At 38.9% G+C, this 16584-nt stretch overlaps 1 protein-coding gene across 6 annotated transcripts in view; it reads right to left on the bottom strand.

Annotated features, from left to right (window-relative positions):
- The window catches only part of carmil3 (capping protein regulator and myosin 1 linker 3), a 98637-nt gene that overhangs the window by 45099 nt on the left and 36954 nt on the right, over window positions 1-16584 (bottom strand). For all 6 annotated transcript variants that reach the window (XM_005740232.1, XM_005740233.1, XM_005740234.1 and 3 more), the window contains exons 11-15: window positions 14631-14725; window positions 10738-10824; window positions 8312-8421; window positions 6728-6805; window positions 1417-1493 (exon numbers count right to left, since the gene is read on the bottom strand). In XM_005740232.1, the coding sequence (XP_005740289.1) occupies window positions 1417-1493; window positions 6728-6805; window positions 8312-8421; window positions 10738-10824; window positions 14631-14725 (447 nt within the window). The remainder of the gene's footprint in view (window positions 1-1416; window positions 1494-6727; window positions 6806-8311; window positions 8422-10737; window positions 10825-14630; window positions 14726-16584) is intronic.

Below are 16584 nucleotides of genomic sequence, written 5' to 3'. Positions count from 1 at the left end.
ATTGAGGAAGACAGTAGTGAGAGAAACCCCCCGGCAGCTGCACTACAATCACAAGTCGCTCCTTTTCAGATAACCTCCCAGTGTGTGTAACAGCAGCTCTCCTTTGACCCATTTGTAACGATTAGCATATAGCCCGTCAAAGCTGCACGGATACAGAATGGCTTCTGTCACATAAGCAGATACGGTGTCACTGTCTCTCTCATGAAACACTCTCCAGAGAGCTCTATCAGCAACTTGTAACCGTGCCTGCACGTCTGTGTGGCAGCATCTTCCTAGACTCCTCATTGTTAGTCAAAAGTGACCACATCTGTATGTGTGCAAAGGGTAAAGGAGTGGTCTGAGGCAGCCCGCTCCATATTCATGAGCAGCAGTCAGGTGGTCGGTTCTTATCAAGTCGGTTCAGTTTCGTGCCTTCATGTCGTTACGGCAACACAGCAGCCATCCGACCGGCAGCACCGAGCCAGCGTGCATTTAATACCACAAGAGCAGCAGGAGGACTGCAACTAGGAACTACAAACACAGGAAGAATGTGATGAGAAAGAGCAAAGGTAAAGATGATAAAATGTGTAGAAGGAGGTAGAGCGATAAGGATACAGGGAAGGAAGAGTGGGGCGTATAAGTTGAGAATGATGAGGAAGGAAAGGAGAGAGGTATAAATGAGGGAAGAAGAGTTATGAAAAAGGGAACAATAAAAAGCAGAAAGAAAAGACTGATGGAGAATAGATGCCATAAGTAAAAGGAAGGGGAGAAAGGAAGACAGGTGCAAAAAAAAAAAGATGGATAGAGAGATAGAGTAGATAAAAGTAGACACGGATAGGGGAAAAGAAGGAGGCATGGGAGCCTGGGGATTGGAACAATAATTCCCGTCTAAAATTAGTCTCATTTTTCACCAACTTCTTTCTCTGTAATTCTGTAATGTAATATGCTGAGCAGGGAAGCTCCCAGGCTCCTGTGGGACATGACATGATGAGAGCCGGAACGGCTTCTGCCTGCTAGTGAAGATAACAAACACACACAGGGTTCAACCGCACACAACACGCACGCCAACAACAACAACAACCCAAGCACTGTTGGGCATGCATACTAGTGCTTGACAGACAGAAAACCTGTTAGCAAACAGAGACATGTGTACATTAAAGGAAGCTGGAAACATTCGGCACACACAGATGCAGCGAGGCAGAATAAATGAGGGATGCGATGTGAGCTTGTATGCTAATTCTATCAGCGAGGTCCAGGGCTAAACGCTAATCTACGGGAAATAAATGATGATGCTCGCTCTCCTCTGTGCCTCCTGACTGGAAAATTTCCAGAGCTGTTTGGCTGAGTCATATTAAGCAAACTGATATATATATTTATATATTTATATTCAAATAAAAATAGCCTAAACTGGGATTTACACTTGAGGTGAATGCCCACCTGTGAGAGAAGGAGTTCTTGGAGAGATTCAGGTAGGAGAGGTCAGCGCAGCAGCCTCGCAGCAAGGCCCCAAACAACTGGCAGAGAAACAGAGAGATAAATGGGAGGTGTCATGTTCACTATGGTGAACACGATTGTGTTGTATAACAGTTATTTTGGCTCTTGAGTATTGAAAAAACAGTTATAGCACAAATTAAAGCTGACACAAAAGCAATGTGAAGACTCTTGAGTAAATATATAGTTTGAAGTATAAAGACAGCCTTGCTTGAAATTGAAAAATAGAATTTAGCAGAAGCTCTGCATGTTGTAAAAAAGGACAAGTACAACGAGATACGACAGGCGGTCAAATCAGGACAAAAAGCAGTCTCGTTTCGGGATTTATTTGATCCTTTCTGTGCCATATGGCTTGACTTTCCACAGAATAATGCAGTGTTTGTCATTAACTTTCTACAACTGCAAACAGGCGCATTTAGCATCTGCTGCATGTGATTTTCCAAGAAATATGACATCGTCAGAAATCAGTGCTGGGAATTCTCCTCTACAGGGTGAAAGCTAAACAAAGTGAAACTCTGAGGCTGAGAGGAGTACATGATAAAAGATGCTCACAGTCCTGCGTCATTCATTCATTCATTCCACTTAGCATTGGACAATACTTACTCTAAATCCCTGCATCTGAGTATAAAAGGTAGTTACTTGAGCTTTTGTACTTGTCTTTTCAATACATTTGAAATACATTACATAAATATTCTACATAAAACATGGTGAGCTTATAAAAAAATGGTTCAATTGTTAACAGTTCCACTGCATAGTCATTTTCCCCATATCAACATCTGGTTTCACTTAAAGTCAATTCTATATTTTTACTCCAGTGCACAAAACCTTTTACTAAACTTCTCATTCTGACTGTCAACAAGCACACTAATGTTTGGGCCTTGTGACCTTAAATAGAACAACCATATATTTTTCATGACAAATTCTGCATGATTCACAGTTTATCTAGTGCAACCCCTCACTGCATTTTGAGTCTAAAAACAAGGTGTTTTGTGATTCAATCTCTGTTTGCATCCACAGGACAAAAACAAAGAAAAGCATATAAACTGTAATCCTGTGACAGGCTTTTGTTTTCTTTCCTACTTTGGTAAATCTATTTTGTATTTTGCTCAAAACACTGAGTATTCACTAAGAGTAGTTTATTGGTATATAAACATCAGTCCAAATACCATTCACTGTGACGATGCCCATCTCCCTGAACCAGTGGACTAATTACTAAACTATATTAAAAGTTTTATAAAGGGTAAATTGCTACTTCCACACAGATGCAACACTATTAGTAATCTAATCACGTCAAATAATAGTCACCAAGGCCACTATCTGAAAGAATAAGTAAGATTTAGTTTTTTAAGAATTCCACTTGTGAAGGAGAGTTGTACTCTGTTAAATTTGGTATCTGTTGAATTCATCTCTTTGGAGTTTAAATGCTAAGTAACATTGTTCCTGTACTCAGAATTGAAACTATCCTTGTATAAACTAGGCCTATAGAAATAACGAGGTTTCTCAGTACGGCATTCAGCCAGGAAAAGAACTTTAGCTGAACTTTAGTTAAAACACTGAATTAATTTTATTGTCTGTGAAAGACTGACAGAGAACATTTTCTCTCTACCTTAAAGAAATGTTTGAATGAAGGTTTGAATCATTAATATTTGTTTCAGAATATTTGGAAGCTGCTGCACGTCACCACTTACTCAAATCTACACCCTAAATGAGCGACAATAATGTAGACTGAAAAATAAAAGTGATATTTTTATACAAAACGGAGTCTTGTTTGGCTACTTTACCCGTGTATATTTAAGGGTTAACGGCCCCGAGTTCCAGCAGTCAAATGAAAAACAGCCAGTAGTGTTTCTGCCAATCTTTGAAAGAGTGTACGGAAAGTGCTCATCTGTCAGAGAAGTCTACTAATTCCCGATAGCAGGACCAAATGGGCAATAAGAAGTGTAATTGTATTGTACTGAATCAAAGTCAAGCTGAGCCCATACCAGGAAAAACGAATTACTATTCTTCAATTTGTTGCACTGGATATCTATCAAATGTTTAATGCCTCAAAAAAAAAAAAAGAAGCTGTACAGGATTCGTGCAGGAAACCAAGTGTGCTGTGTCGCACGCAGTTCTCTGCCTATATGATCCATGCTGCATTATGCTGCACAGCGCCATGTATCATTCATCAGAGGCCATTATCAATCAAGCCATGCCTTGTGATGATATGGCTGACTTTCAAAATAAAGAGCTTTAGAGAGTACTAAAATGAATGTGCAGGGACCTGTGATCCGCCCAATGTTAAAATAAAGATGATAAATATGTGTTTGTTAGGCAGGAGGACGCAAATTTGATTGGCATTAAACCAAACCCAGATTCCCTGGAATACTTTAAGCAGCATCCCATCACTTGTGAGAGGTTAAACTATCGGACAAATCCATTTTTTCGCTGGCAGTGTGATCCATCACGCAAATTGATTAATCGACCGTTGTCTGTGTGTCAAGCGTAGATTAAAAACAGAAACGTATTAATAATTCAATCCAACAAGCTAACACTAAAAAAGACTAATTTTCCCCGAGATAGCTCCTCTCTAAAGGATAAATGACAATTAGCACAAAAAAAAGGACATTAAAGCAGGTCTCACAGAGAACTCTTTCTGTCACCCTCTGAAGGTGAGCAAGTTCAACTTGGAAATAAAGCAGAAGAGGAGCAATGACTTCCATCCATGCACATAATTCAATATAAAATTCATTGCCCACATTAACAGGACGGGTGGGCTAGTCCTCTGCGAAACAGATTCCTGGCTGACAAGCTCGCTGCTTTTAGGTGTTAAAATTGCTCAAGTGAAGAGCGGCGAGGGAGGAAAGTAAACGTATCACAGCGGCAAGAAAAGTCCAGAAACTGTTTGCCTTTTTCTTTTTTTCCCCATTTCCCCCCAAAAAACATGTAAGTTAAGTACAAATATAAGTACAAATATAAATATAAATACAAATATAAATAAGTACAAATCAAGAGGAAATTATATTTTTGAGAAACCCAAGGTTAGCCAGTGTCTGTGCTCTGATTTAGTTCCACACTAAAACTTGTTTAAACAATTGTAAAGAACTAACATAATTATTCTGTATTGTGATAAATATTTAGTGTTAAAAAGCTTTAGATAAAGAGAATTTATCTATATCTAGAATCTACATCTGTGATATTTCTTTCTCTTTCTTCTTTCAAAGGTTAAATATGTACTTCCTTTAAGTTGAGTTTTTAAATCAGAGGTAGATGTTCTCTAAAGTGTAGCTTTAGTTTTTCATTTGATTTCTTCTTCTTTCTTTTTTTAATTTAATTTATTGTGATACAAATGAACTGGAGAAAGAAAAAGTACAATTATTTTGCATTTCTTCAAGAAGCAGAAGTATTGCACAGAACGACCCATTATATTAATATATCTACACATTACATCATTTTTATAAAGTACAGTTTGGTCTGCCATTACTAGCAGACTTTCAAAGTATTTACATCCTGTTGTTTTCAGCACTAACTCTATACTTTCACCTTCCCACGAAAGCTTAAGAATGTATTTTTTTAATGTAAAACTGCAGCACCTGTCATGTGGTGTTCGTAAACAGTAACCATTGGTTATTCTTTTATTTGTCATTCTACTCAAAAAAATGTGTCTGTTTCTTTAAACAACACAAAGTAAGAAAGGTTCCTACACTAAGCTTGACTTACAGTATTACATCAAGTCTAAGGTGCAGCTGTACATTGTAACCTACACCTTAGAATTCATGCTACTGCACCAGCTGTGATGGATCTGCTTGGTAGCAAAACCATGTAAACGCAGTATATTATATATTATAATAGTTTAGGATATATTAGCACGAGATCAAATCAAATCAAATCAAATCAAAGATTAATGCCTCAGTGAAACAAAATGTCAAATGCCATAACTGTAACTAGCTGGCATGCAATGCTAATGCAAAAGCCAGTGCTTCGCTAACATAGACCTGTTTAGTTTCACTGAAGCTTTCAAAACGGCAGGAGTCTACACACAGCGTGCAAAACAGCATGTTGTTCAATATTTATCTACTCCAAGTCCAAAACAATCCGCTGGGTTTCACTCGTGATGGTTAGCAGTGCAGAAACACATTTAAATGTAGCTTTAAATGCAACTCCACCTGCCGTGGTAAAGCTCTACGGGATTCAGCCCAGATCAAATCAAGTTTTGAAAATATTTCAAAACATTTAAATCGAAAAAAATTTTAAATATATTTTTTTCACTGAACAGCAGGTTGATCATAATTTTTATATGAAAAACAATCTCCAAACTATGCTAAACTAAACTGAGTTTAAGATGAAGTAGTTTGGTAATAAGGATAAAATTCTGTTGCCTGTTATGGTGGATACAAGTATAAAGTAGCTGAAAGTTCTGGTGTACTGTATTTGTGGTAGTCAGTACAGAAAATGGAGCATTTACTGTAGATCTTGTCCTTCTGAACCGCTGAACAATGGCAGTGCTTAGATCTTAGATCTGTAGCCGACTCTGACCTTTAACCTCACTGCCGTGGTGGAAACGATAAAAAAAGAATATTTATGTCTGTTCTACCCAACCTTGCCTGTCCCTATGGCGTTCTGTGGCATCAGCAGCAACACAGCACTGACAAAGCAGCAATGACTGAGAATGAACCTTAGAATGTGACCTTTTCACAAACCCCTACATCTTCTAAGGAGACACAGACGTTAAAAACGTGAGTACAGTTGTAACTTTCAGCATTTTTAACCACACAGTATCGCATATTTGCAGCAAACCAACTGCCATCGCAGCAGTAATCTGCAGGGACAGACATGTTCAAGTGTGGCCAATGAACTCTCTCTCTGAGAGAAAGCTCCGTCATCCTTTCCACTGTTAGCATATCTGCTACCACAGCAAGATGCCATTTGTCACACTGGCTCACAGACATGCTAAATTTAGACATACTCACAACAACAAAGATGCGAACAAAAGCTTGCAACAAATGCTTCTGTGTGCTTTCCGTAAAAGACATAATTTGTATAAATCACAAAGGTTATACGTCTTCATTCTTGGCCCTTCTAAGAGCTCCCACTTTCACCTAAAGCATTATGCAGAGAGAATCTCTATGAGATATGGAATAAAGTGAGGTTTTGTGTGGTAGGCGTTTCATATTCAGACCGCTAGGCCTTTCGGTTTCTTGGCTTGAATCCCATTCTAGTGATGAGATCAGATAGTGATGGGTGGATATCGACTGTAACAAAGACAGCGAGTACAAACCGAGTCCACAGTGCAGTCTGTCCCAGACAGGTCCAAGTGGACCAGGCAGTTAGGCTGGGCCAGGAAGAGGTACAGGTTCTGCATGGGAAGAAGGAGAGAGACTTTAAGATAGTGTTAATATTTCTGAGTTAAGGATGTACACAAGTAAACATCTGCACAGTCAAGGGCAGTGGTCATTGGATTAATTGATACACTCTCACATGGGAATTAGTTAACATCATTAGAACCCAGTCAATCTAGGATTTTTAAGACCAAGACCAATGCTGATGTTTAGTGATTTAAGTCTGATATTCTGATATCCTTTTCTTTTTAGATTTTCATTTTTATCAACTGTTATAAATGCCAGTACAAACAGCTGCTGATATATTGATAAATCAGTCCTGTTCTGAACAGTATCCTGCATTTTGACACCGATCTCTCATCCCAATCGATCGCGGCAGATAGCCGACCCTCCCTGAGCCTGGCTCTGTCTGAGGTTTCTTCCTGTTAAAAGGGAGTTTTTCCTTTCCGCTGTCGCCAAAGTGCTTGCCTCATAGGGGGATATACGATTGTTGTTTTTTTCTCTGTATGTATTATTGTAGGAGCTACCTTACAATATAAAGCGCCTTGTGATTTGGCACTGTATAAATAAAGCTGAATTGAACTGATTGGATATAGAGAAAATGACTGATTTTCACTAGATCACAATGTCAAAATTAATCAGTAAAGTGATCTAAACTTGAGTATAAACCTATATTACATATTATATTATAGACATAAAATGTCTTAATTATATATAAGCATGTTTCACTTGTTTATGTCTATTAGTATAAATACTACTATTAATATTTGTAAAATCTGAGATTTGCATCTGCAATACCTGGAAAAACCCTCTAAGCAACTCAGCTAAACTGTGACCTAAACACACAAGTCAGGGTATGGATTTAAAAAAAAAAAGACTGACTAAGCAGCTACGGCAACAACGAAGGAGTGCTGAGCTTCAGAGGCTCAGCCTGAAAGCCTGAAGAGATTGTGGAGGCAGTAGCAACTTGCTAGGCGCTTCATCTTCCACAGTTTTATGGGGAAGTGGAAAAGAAAATGATCATTCTTTAAAAAGCGCAGGCATCTCAGCTACAGTTTGCCAGGAGGCACATGGGAGACTCTGAAGTAGGCTGGAAGAAGCCCCTGTGGTCTGATAAGAGACCATAAGGCCTTCAGAATCTGCAGCTGGGCTGAAAAATGTTTTTTCACTGCGCAAACTGACTGAACCTGGTCAACTCCGTCAAAGAAAGTCAGAATCAATATTTATGTACACATGTTGTTTTTTTTACATTTCCATCCTAAGGTGGCATAACAGCAGCACTAAAAAAATGATGATTTTCCAGTTTATCAGAATTAAGATATTGTAAACAGTGTAAGTACAGAGGCCTGAGAATTTTCCATGCAATGATACATTGACTCTTTCCTGATGGGCAAGTGTAAAAAATCTTTATTATAATATTACAAGATTCCTCCCTCCCCCTCCTCCACTCAAGATTTTTTACAGTAAGTGTGCATTAATATATTTGAATGGGAACACACAATGCAACAATTTTTGTGCCTTACTGTAGCGTCCTCTCCAGATAAGACCCCAGGGTTTTTGCTAAGGTCCAGATGCAGCAGAGAATTGGAATAGTCGTCAGCTGAGCACAGTGCCTGGGACAATGAAACCACACCTGGGGGGGGGGGTTGATAAAGGATTAAAAGAGAAGGGATACAGTAATTTAATTTAATCACTTATAATCTTTTTTTTTTTCAGGGGGCCAATTTAATGCTCTGGACATGACATATCAGCAACTCAGGAATAAAAAGGCTGAAGAGGTGAAGAAAAACAAAACAATCTGTGGCAAAAAAATAAAAACTAATTGAGCAGAGACTTGTCAGTGCATGGCAGGCTTGTACGAAAAGAGCTTTCAGATGAAGCCAGCCACCTTTTACCCACTATCCCAGTTTCCAAGTGCGCCCTGAAAGCCAAACAAAAGTATGTATAAATCAGATCACTACACAATTACAGCCACAGGCCTGATGGAAGCCCTCATTAAAATCCTCATTCTGCAGCACACAGCACCCCATGTCAGGTTACAGCTTAAATACAGACACAGCAACAGCACTGGTGAAACATCTATGAGAGCCAAACAAATGCAAAGCCTACAACTACCATTTCTCTGTGCTGTATTCAATCTAAAATATATCACTGATAACAACCAACAGGAAGTGTTTTTAGCACTAGAGAGGAGGGTGGAACAAGACAGCCATTGCATGTGCCTATCTGAAGCTGGCAAGGCAGTAAGCTGTTCATCCCTAATTTGTAGCGATTAGGAGGGAAATGAGGGGAAGAGGGGGCAGAGTGTCTAATCCACCCCACACTCTGCCTCAATCCATCTATCAGCTGCTTGATTCTGCTGCAAGCACAGACTTTTAGAGGCCAACTAGTCTGTGTGACATTGTCAAGTGTCTACAGAAGTAATGGTGTGAGAGTTCCTGGGATGCATCAGCTTATTTGCATGTCTGATTAACATCTGAGAGGTGACGTAAGCATGTGTTTATAGCATAAGTGTGCATACGGGCTTTGCTTGGCATAGGTGTTTTAGAGACAGAAGGAAGGAGGGGGAGCGAGAGAGATCTATAAATATTCAACAAAAAGTGCTCAGCCCCTGCAAAGTCAAACCCACCTACCAACACCCAACATTCAAGGTCAGCATGATCGTTTCATTCTCCCAAATCACTGTTTCAACCCAGTGGCTTTTAAAACGGCACCTAGTGTGGTCTTCCCATTCATAACATACAAAAGCAGTCAAGGTCACTGTCTGTAGCATGAAGTTTGCATTTAGCTATGCCGTTAAATTAGGGATCTCCTTGCCTATTCTGCATTGAAAATGAGCAGAGCAGTAAATGCACAAGCAGAAGATTTGAGAGGGGGGAGAACTTGCAAGCTAAAGAACAGAAAATATATTTATATGAGTATACATGTATTGTCAAGCAAGTACAGCGACTACATTAAACATATTAATCATTTAGCACATTTAAAAATAAGACTTACAGGCAAAACCAAGATAACAAGTCTCATTAATCGATCTCAAATGACTGTTACATTCCAAATATGCTAGGTAGCTAGTTAGCTTTAGCCAGAGTTTGGTTTCCTTGCTTTCCTGGCATTTCACTACTTGATAACAAATTGAATCTTGGATCAACAAAATAGATCTTTTTCATTGAAATGGGTTGGGTTAGTTTAATCCCTCAGGAAAGCTGTAGCTGTATCTCACCAGCTAGCTTTACCCCTGACGTCACATGAGCTTGTAAAGATTAGCCTGTTTGGCCATTAGCTTTTTTGTAGTACTTTTGGTTTTTATTAATTTAATTCATTTTTTTTAATTTTATTGTTGTTACAACATTGTGTGTTTTTCAAGTAGTATAATAATACTGTTCTCTGTAACGACAGAAATGTCCATTATATCAGCTAAATCAGATAATCATTACCCATAATGCCATTTAAGATCAGGAATTACTTGTAATTTGCAATAATCATCAAAGAATAAGCTATAAGCATATGGAATTACATCTGTATTAACATTATCCTTTTGAATCTGCTTTAATACTGTTTAATATATTGTTTGGGATAAAAGCAATAAAACTGGGACACTCTGCTAATACACAGGATTTCATGGAGAATACTTTTTTTATATAAATAATCGACCACTTTCAGTTTTGACCTGATTATTATTTGTTGGATTGATTCACGTGGGACATTTACTGGTCTGCATTTCTGTTTGAGCAATTGTCCGCTCAAATGCAACTGCATTTAGAGCAGCAGGCCACCATTGTGAACCTGGCTTACAGCTAGCTTTTACTGACAATTTCCAAGCTGTCTTTGAGCAAGACACAGTGTTTTGTACTGCTTTGTGTAATGTAATATGAACTCACAATGATAAAAATCTGTGTTTGTCACACAGTCAGCCACTAGGGGCTGCTGTGTCTAATCGCTGCACACTTACCCTTTGAGGAAAGTGAAGTCTTGGAGAGGTTGAGGAGACGCAGGCCCTTGTTAAGGCGACACACCTGTTGAATAAGGTTGGAAACTCCTGGTAGGAGGAGGGGTGGGGGAAGACAGAGAGGAAAGTCAAGTCATCACTTAAACATCAGAGAATATATATTGATCTATCTACACCAAAGACATTAAATGAGCAGTTCAGTGACAAATCACAAAAATGCCAACAGACTTGCTCATTAACAGTGAATTATGAAATGGTTAATCAACTTGTAGATACTATGTTGGGCTCTGGAAAATGGTGATGGAGAACTGATACATATTTTTTGCAGGTTAAATGAGAAAATACAAAGCAATTGATCTGAAATGTTAGCCTATATTAAATAACATTTTGGTCATTCCATGTCAGTTCACCAAATGTCTCACATGTGACCGGTTTAGATTGGATATGATAGTGGAGCAGTGAAGGGCTGCAAGTGGGATTCAAACTGGGCTGCTGCACACTGGCCATGTGGCATGTGATCACCTGCACACTGACCACCCGGGAATAAATATTTCAGGGAATGAAGGTAGGGGTGTTTTCACATATCTTTTAGTATAACTTGTTTAGAGGCCATATTAGAAGGAAATTACATAGAAAACTACTTGAGATGGGTTATTGTTATGGTAAATATCTGGTACTATGACTCTGTAACTATGGACTCTGAGAAGAATGAATCCTTGAAGTCACTCAAATATCTGAATGTCCAGTCTCTGACAGCAGATTTGCAGGCCTAAATCTACAATTTGCAAAATATGCATTATTTAATTTAGACCCTTTAACTTAAAACCAGCAAAATTGAGAAATATTACAAGTTATTAACAATGCTGGCTGCTTTAGATGAATATTAGTATTTCAAATATTCATATTGGGAAAATGAGAGAACACCATCACAAATTTTGGGTATATTAACAGGAAATTGCTCTTAAAAATGAGAGAAAGAAAGGTACGTACCTGGAGATTAGCACTAAAGTTGAGGGGTTTGTTTTTTTTTGCATATTTAAGCTTCCAAATCAGCTAAACCATTCATCATCATATTTTCCATTTGCATGAGAAGATGTAAATAAAATATCAGTCGCATGTCTGCAAAACTCCTGCTTCTACTGCAAATCGCAAATGTTTCCAACAATGTTTGAACTCAGAGAAAGTGACACATCAAGATGGTCATGTGGACCGGGAACATTCTTACTCATTTCAGCACCACTGCATTCTGCTCAGGTCAGACTTTCCATAATGCTCACACAGTCCTATTTTACAAAAAGTACATCACATTGGTAAAGATTTCACTGTCGCTGGCATCGATTTCAAAAGGAGCACATTCTTCACATTCTTCTCCACAGTTTCAATCTCAGTGTTGGTATTTCATGCTTTCTTTGAATCATTTTTTCAGTAGGGGCATAAATCTTAAAAGGCTTGCTTACAGTACATCCCTGCATCTATATGCCCTCACAGAGCTTATATATAGTTTGGCCATGTAACATTAGACTCCCTTATGTATGTACTCTCCAAACCATGTCCTTGTAATTCTAAAAATAAATAATAAATAAAAACCCAACTGACATAATTTACAGCCTTAATTTTTAAACATATTGCAGTGACTAATCCACATGAGCACCTTGTACAAAAAGGAGCTTACGGTATATAACAAAAGAGTTTCAGCTCAGCAGTTTCATTAAATATACTGCAGCCATGGAGATAATATGAAAGGCTTTGCTTTTATTAAAAATGGAATTCATTGAAATGCCAAAAGTTGTCTCCTAGTTCGTGTCTCCCTCGCATCCTTTTTTTTTTGTTTGTTTATTTGTATTTAGAGAAGTTTTAGGCAACCGCACACACAGACTGAAGGTCATCCTTTGCTGTATTGTGATAAGGTTGCAGTCATTTTACAGCTCCAATCACAATAAAGTAAGTATGTGGGCCCCCCCCCCCGGACACTTGTCACTTGTGAGGTGAGTAGAAGTGACAAGTGTCAGACGTGAGGACAGAAATGAGCTAATAAGTGGCGTTTGCATGCATGTAAGGTCTGACTCTGCACACACACTTCAGGCTGCCTGAATTGTATGGCGTTATTTTTGTGCCACTATTCTGTGCGCACATAAAAAAAATTGCAGGTGCAAGTGTTGCAATTTGAGGAGAACTTTATTGCAAAGAAATTTGGCTTTTCTTTGCTCAAATGAACAAAATTCATTGCTGCGTGCAAATGAATTTTGCGTGCAAAAAATGTATTTCAGTGTTTGCCATTATCCACACACACACACACACACACACACACAATAGCAGCCCCTCTCGCTCAGTTTTTGCACTTGCACTCGCCCGCAATGTGTTGCTTGCGCTCTCAACATTTCTGCCTGTGCGTGCTCAACTCTTTCTGTACATCGTTATATTTGTGCCACAAAACCAGCACAATCACAGACTTTGATGCAAAAAAATCTGATTGGCTGTTTTGGTCTTCAATCAGCTCGAAATGACGAAATGCAATATCCCAGAATCCATTTCGTCCAAAACTCAAACGAGGCAGTGGCGGAGGAACACAGAGTGGCGGAGTTTGAAATATTACTCTTTCTGGGTCACAAAATAAACTTTTAAGATATTTTCATGCGAAAATGGTGCTGTGTAACCTTCAAAGATCTGCTTGATTCATCAAGACATCACATATTTGCATAAGTGCTCTAACGTTTTCAGAGATGCCTGTTACCCACCAGCTGACCGCATTTGCCCGGTGGGCCGATGGTGATTTTTCATTTTTATGTTTGTTTGTTTGTCTTTGTTTGTCTTTGTAACAGTATAAACAATGAAAGGTGGTGGATTAGCCAGTTGGTCATGATCAACTCTGGGCTGGACCAATTACAATACATCCGTATTGAGGGGAAAAGGAATCCCGGACTTCAGGTACAATGAAAAAGACACAAGCTGCCCCTTCTTCTCTCATTCTCTCCCCACCCTCTCCTGTTGCTACTTCAATCATGAAACTGATCAATGATCAGCTGATCGTCTCTCTTGTTTGTTTATCGCCCACTTTGCGCCAGAAAGAGTAAATCAGCAGGTGTCGCGCTAAACAACAGCAGCACGTTCAAGCTTGATAAGCTGTTGTTAGAATTTATTCAATATTACTTGGAGACCAAAACAGCCAATCAGATTTTTTTTGCATCCAAGTCTGTGATCGGATGGTTTTGTGGCACAAATATAACGGTGTACAGAAAGAGTTGAGCGCGCACGGGCAGAAATGTTGAGAGCGCGAGCAACACAATGCGAGCGAGCGCAAGTGCAAAAACTGAGCGAGAGGGGCTGCTATTGTGTGTGTGTGTGTGGATAATAGCAAACACTGAAATACATTTTTTGCACGCAGCAATAAATTTTGTTCACTCAAATTTGGCTTTTTTTTTTGCTCAAAATAAAGTTCTCCTCAAAATGCAACACTTGCACCTGCAATTTTTTTATGTGCGCTCAGAATAGTGGCACCAAAATAACGGCATAGAATTGTGCGTGTTTATTTTTCACTTGCAGAGACAGATCACAAAGTGGCAAAGTGTGTGTGTCTGTGTGTGTGTGCAGAAAGGTCTAAGAGGTTCGGATTGTGTGGTGAGCGGTGAGACCAGAAAAATAAAGGATTTCTCCACAGTGAAAGACCAATCAAAACATACAGCTTGAAATATATGAAAGAAAAAAATGAGAAAAAACAGACATAAAAGAAAATAAAAGGTTCTGTGAGGACAGGGATTGATTCTGAATTCTTTGAAAGCAAACAAAAGCTGTGAAGTAATAACATGGGGCAGAAACCCCCCCCAAAAAAACAATCAAAGTTGCCCTGAGAGAGACAGCGGGAGGAGGGAAGAAGAGTTCATAAGAGTCCAGGTTGGTACCTTGGTTGTCTAGTGTGTTATGAGCCAAGTTGAGAGAGTGAATCACAGAGGCTGGGTTCTCTGATAACGCAGATGCCATCTTCTGTGGAAAATCCCTGTGGACAACATTAAAAAGAAAAGTTTTATTTCTGCAAAATTGAAAATTCAATACCGATCTCAGATACTGACGAAACAAATCTCCTGTCTTACCTCAAAGCACTTTACAATGATTCCAGTGTTTTGCTTAAACGTACCAATTAATTGATAAAGGTACTTTAGATTTTTTTAAATTAAGCTAGCATTGCTTTTGCACATGCTTCAAAAAATGTAATGTAATTAAATCAGGTAAACTTTCTAATATTTCAAATTCATCACATTTCAGGCCATTTTTGTTTTCATTTTGACAATTGGGTCTCATAGTTAATCAAATTCAGAAGTCCAGCATCTCAAATTATTAGAATATGTCATTTCAAGCTTAAGTAAAATATGGTTCAAAACATATAAACATGCATCTTTTGGTTTAGCTCAGCACACTTAGCTGCAATCATGGGGAAGACTGCTGACTTGATAGTTTTCCAGATCATCAACATCCTTCAGGAGAGTAGGCCATGGAAGCTCAATGCTGAAAAGGCTGTCTGTGTGCAGAGGTCTGTGTCGAACAGTATGCATGGGAAGTTGACTGGGAGGGAAAAGTGTGGCAGGAAAAAGTGCACAAACAGTCTTGAGAGAACTGTCAAGAAAAGGCGAGAACACAGGAGAGCTGTGCTGCAAGTGAACTGCGGCTGCTGTCAGAGCATCAAAAGTCACCGCCCACAGACGTCTTTAAGAAAGGAGCTACAAATCTGTCGTAGTCCTCATATCGTTTCACTCCTGAACCAGAGGCAATGTCAGAAGCATCTTACCTGGGATAAGGAGAAAAACTCTGCTCGTGCTCAGTGATCCAAAGTCTTCTCTTCAGATGAAAAAAAGGTTTCATTTCTATTGAAAATTAATTTTCTAGAGTTTTGAGAAAGAGGAAGAGTGGAGAGCCACAAGTTTGTAAAGTCTGACAATATGGAGGTTCCACGTCATCTGCTGGAGTTGCTGAAGATTGGTTCACTGGTCTACCAAAAGCCTTCAGGACACTTTATGCTTCCATCCAGCATCTCCATCAGCTTTATGGAGATGCTGATTTCCTTTTCCAGCAGGACTGGACAGTACCTGCCTGACCACAGTGCCATAACTACTACCAAATGATTTGCTGACTGTGATACTGCTGTGCTCGATTGGCCAGACAACCCTCCTGACCTAAATCCCACAGGGAATCTATTGGGGTATTATTAAGAAGAAGATGAGAAGCACCGGCAATCAAAGCAAGCTGGTCTTCAATAACGCCTCAGCAGTGGCACAAGCTGATGGCCTCCATGTCGCACAGAACTGATGCAGTAATTGCTGGTAAAAGAGCCCCAATCACACATCAAGCTGGACATTTCTGTATTTAAATCTTCTTTTATAACAAATATTGTTATAATATGTGATACTGGATTTCTTATATTCATAAATATTGAGCTCAAAATTAAAACAAAAATGCTTGAAATAGTCAGTTTACATCTAAAGATTATGGAATTTATATGAGTTGATCTTTTAAAAAAAACAGAAATTTCCAAGAAAATTTCAAGATTTTCTATTTTTGAGATGCACTAGTACAACTTATTCTGTCTTTTAGCCAATTGGCAGTTTATTCTCAGCTGACCAAGGCTAGTTTGAACAAAACTCTGATGAACAGATTACAGCCAAGCAAAGTTAGCTAGTAAACTTGCTCCATCTAACTTGTAAAGAGTCAAACATTTCCCTCTGGAGAGAAACAAGGACTGTGAATAATTGACTTACTTTTGTCTGTTGGCTACAAACACCACTCAGAATGAAAGCTAATGTATATCAATGTCCACTGCTTCCCAACACTTCTGCACATATTGCTCATCCACAGAACAATATG

This window comes from Pundamilia nyererei, unplaced genomic scaffold (genome assembly GCF_000239375.1).
Source record: "Pundamilia nyererei isolate P.nyererei 1_Seehausen unplaced genomic scaffold, PunNye1.0 scaffold00098, whole genome shotgun sequence".
Taxonomy (NCBI): Eukaryota; Metazoa; Chordata; class Actinopteri; order Cichliformes; family Cichlidae; genus Pundamilia; species Pundamilia nyererei.
The sequence above is the reverse complement of the archived record's forward strand: the minus strand, read 5'-3'. Positions and strand labels throughout refer to the sequence as shown.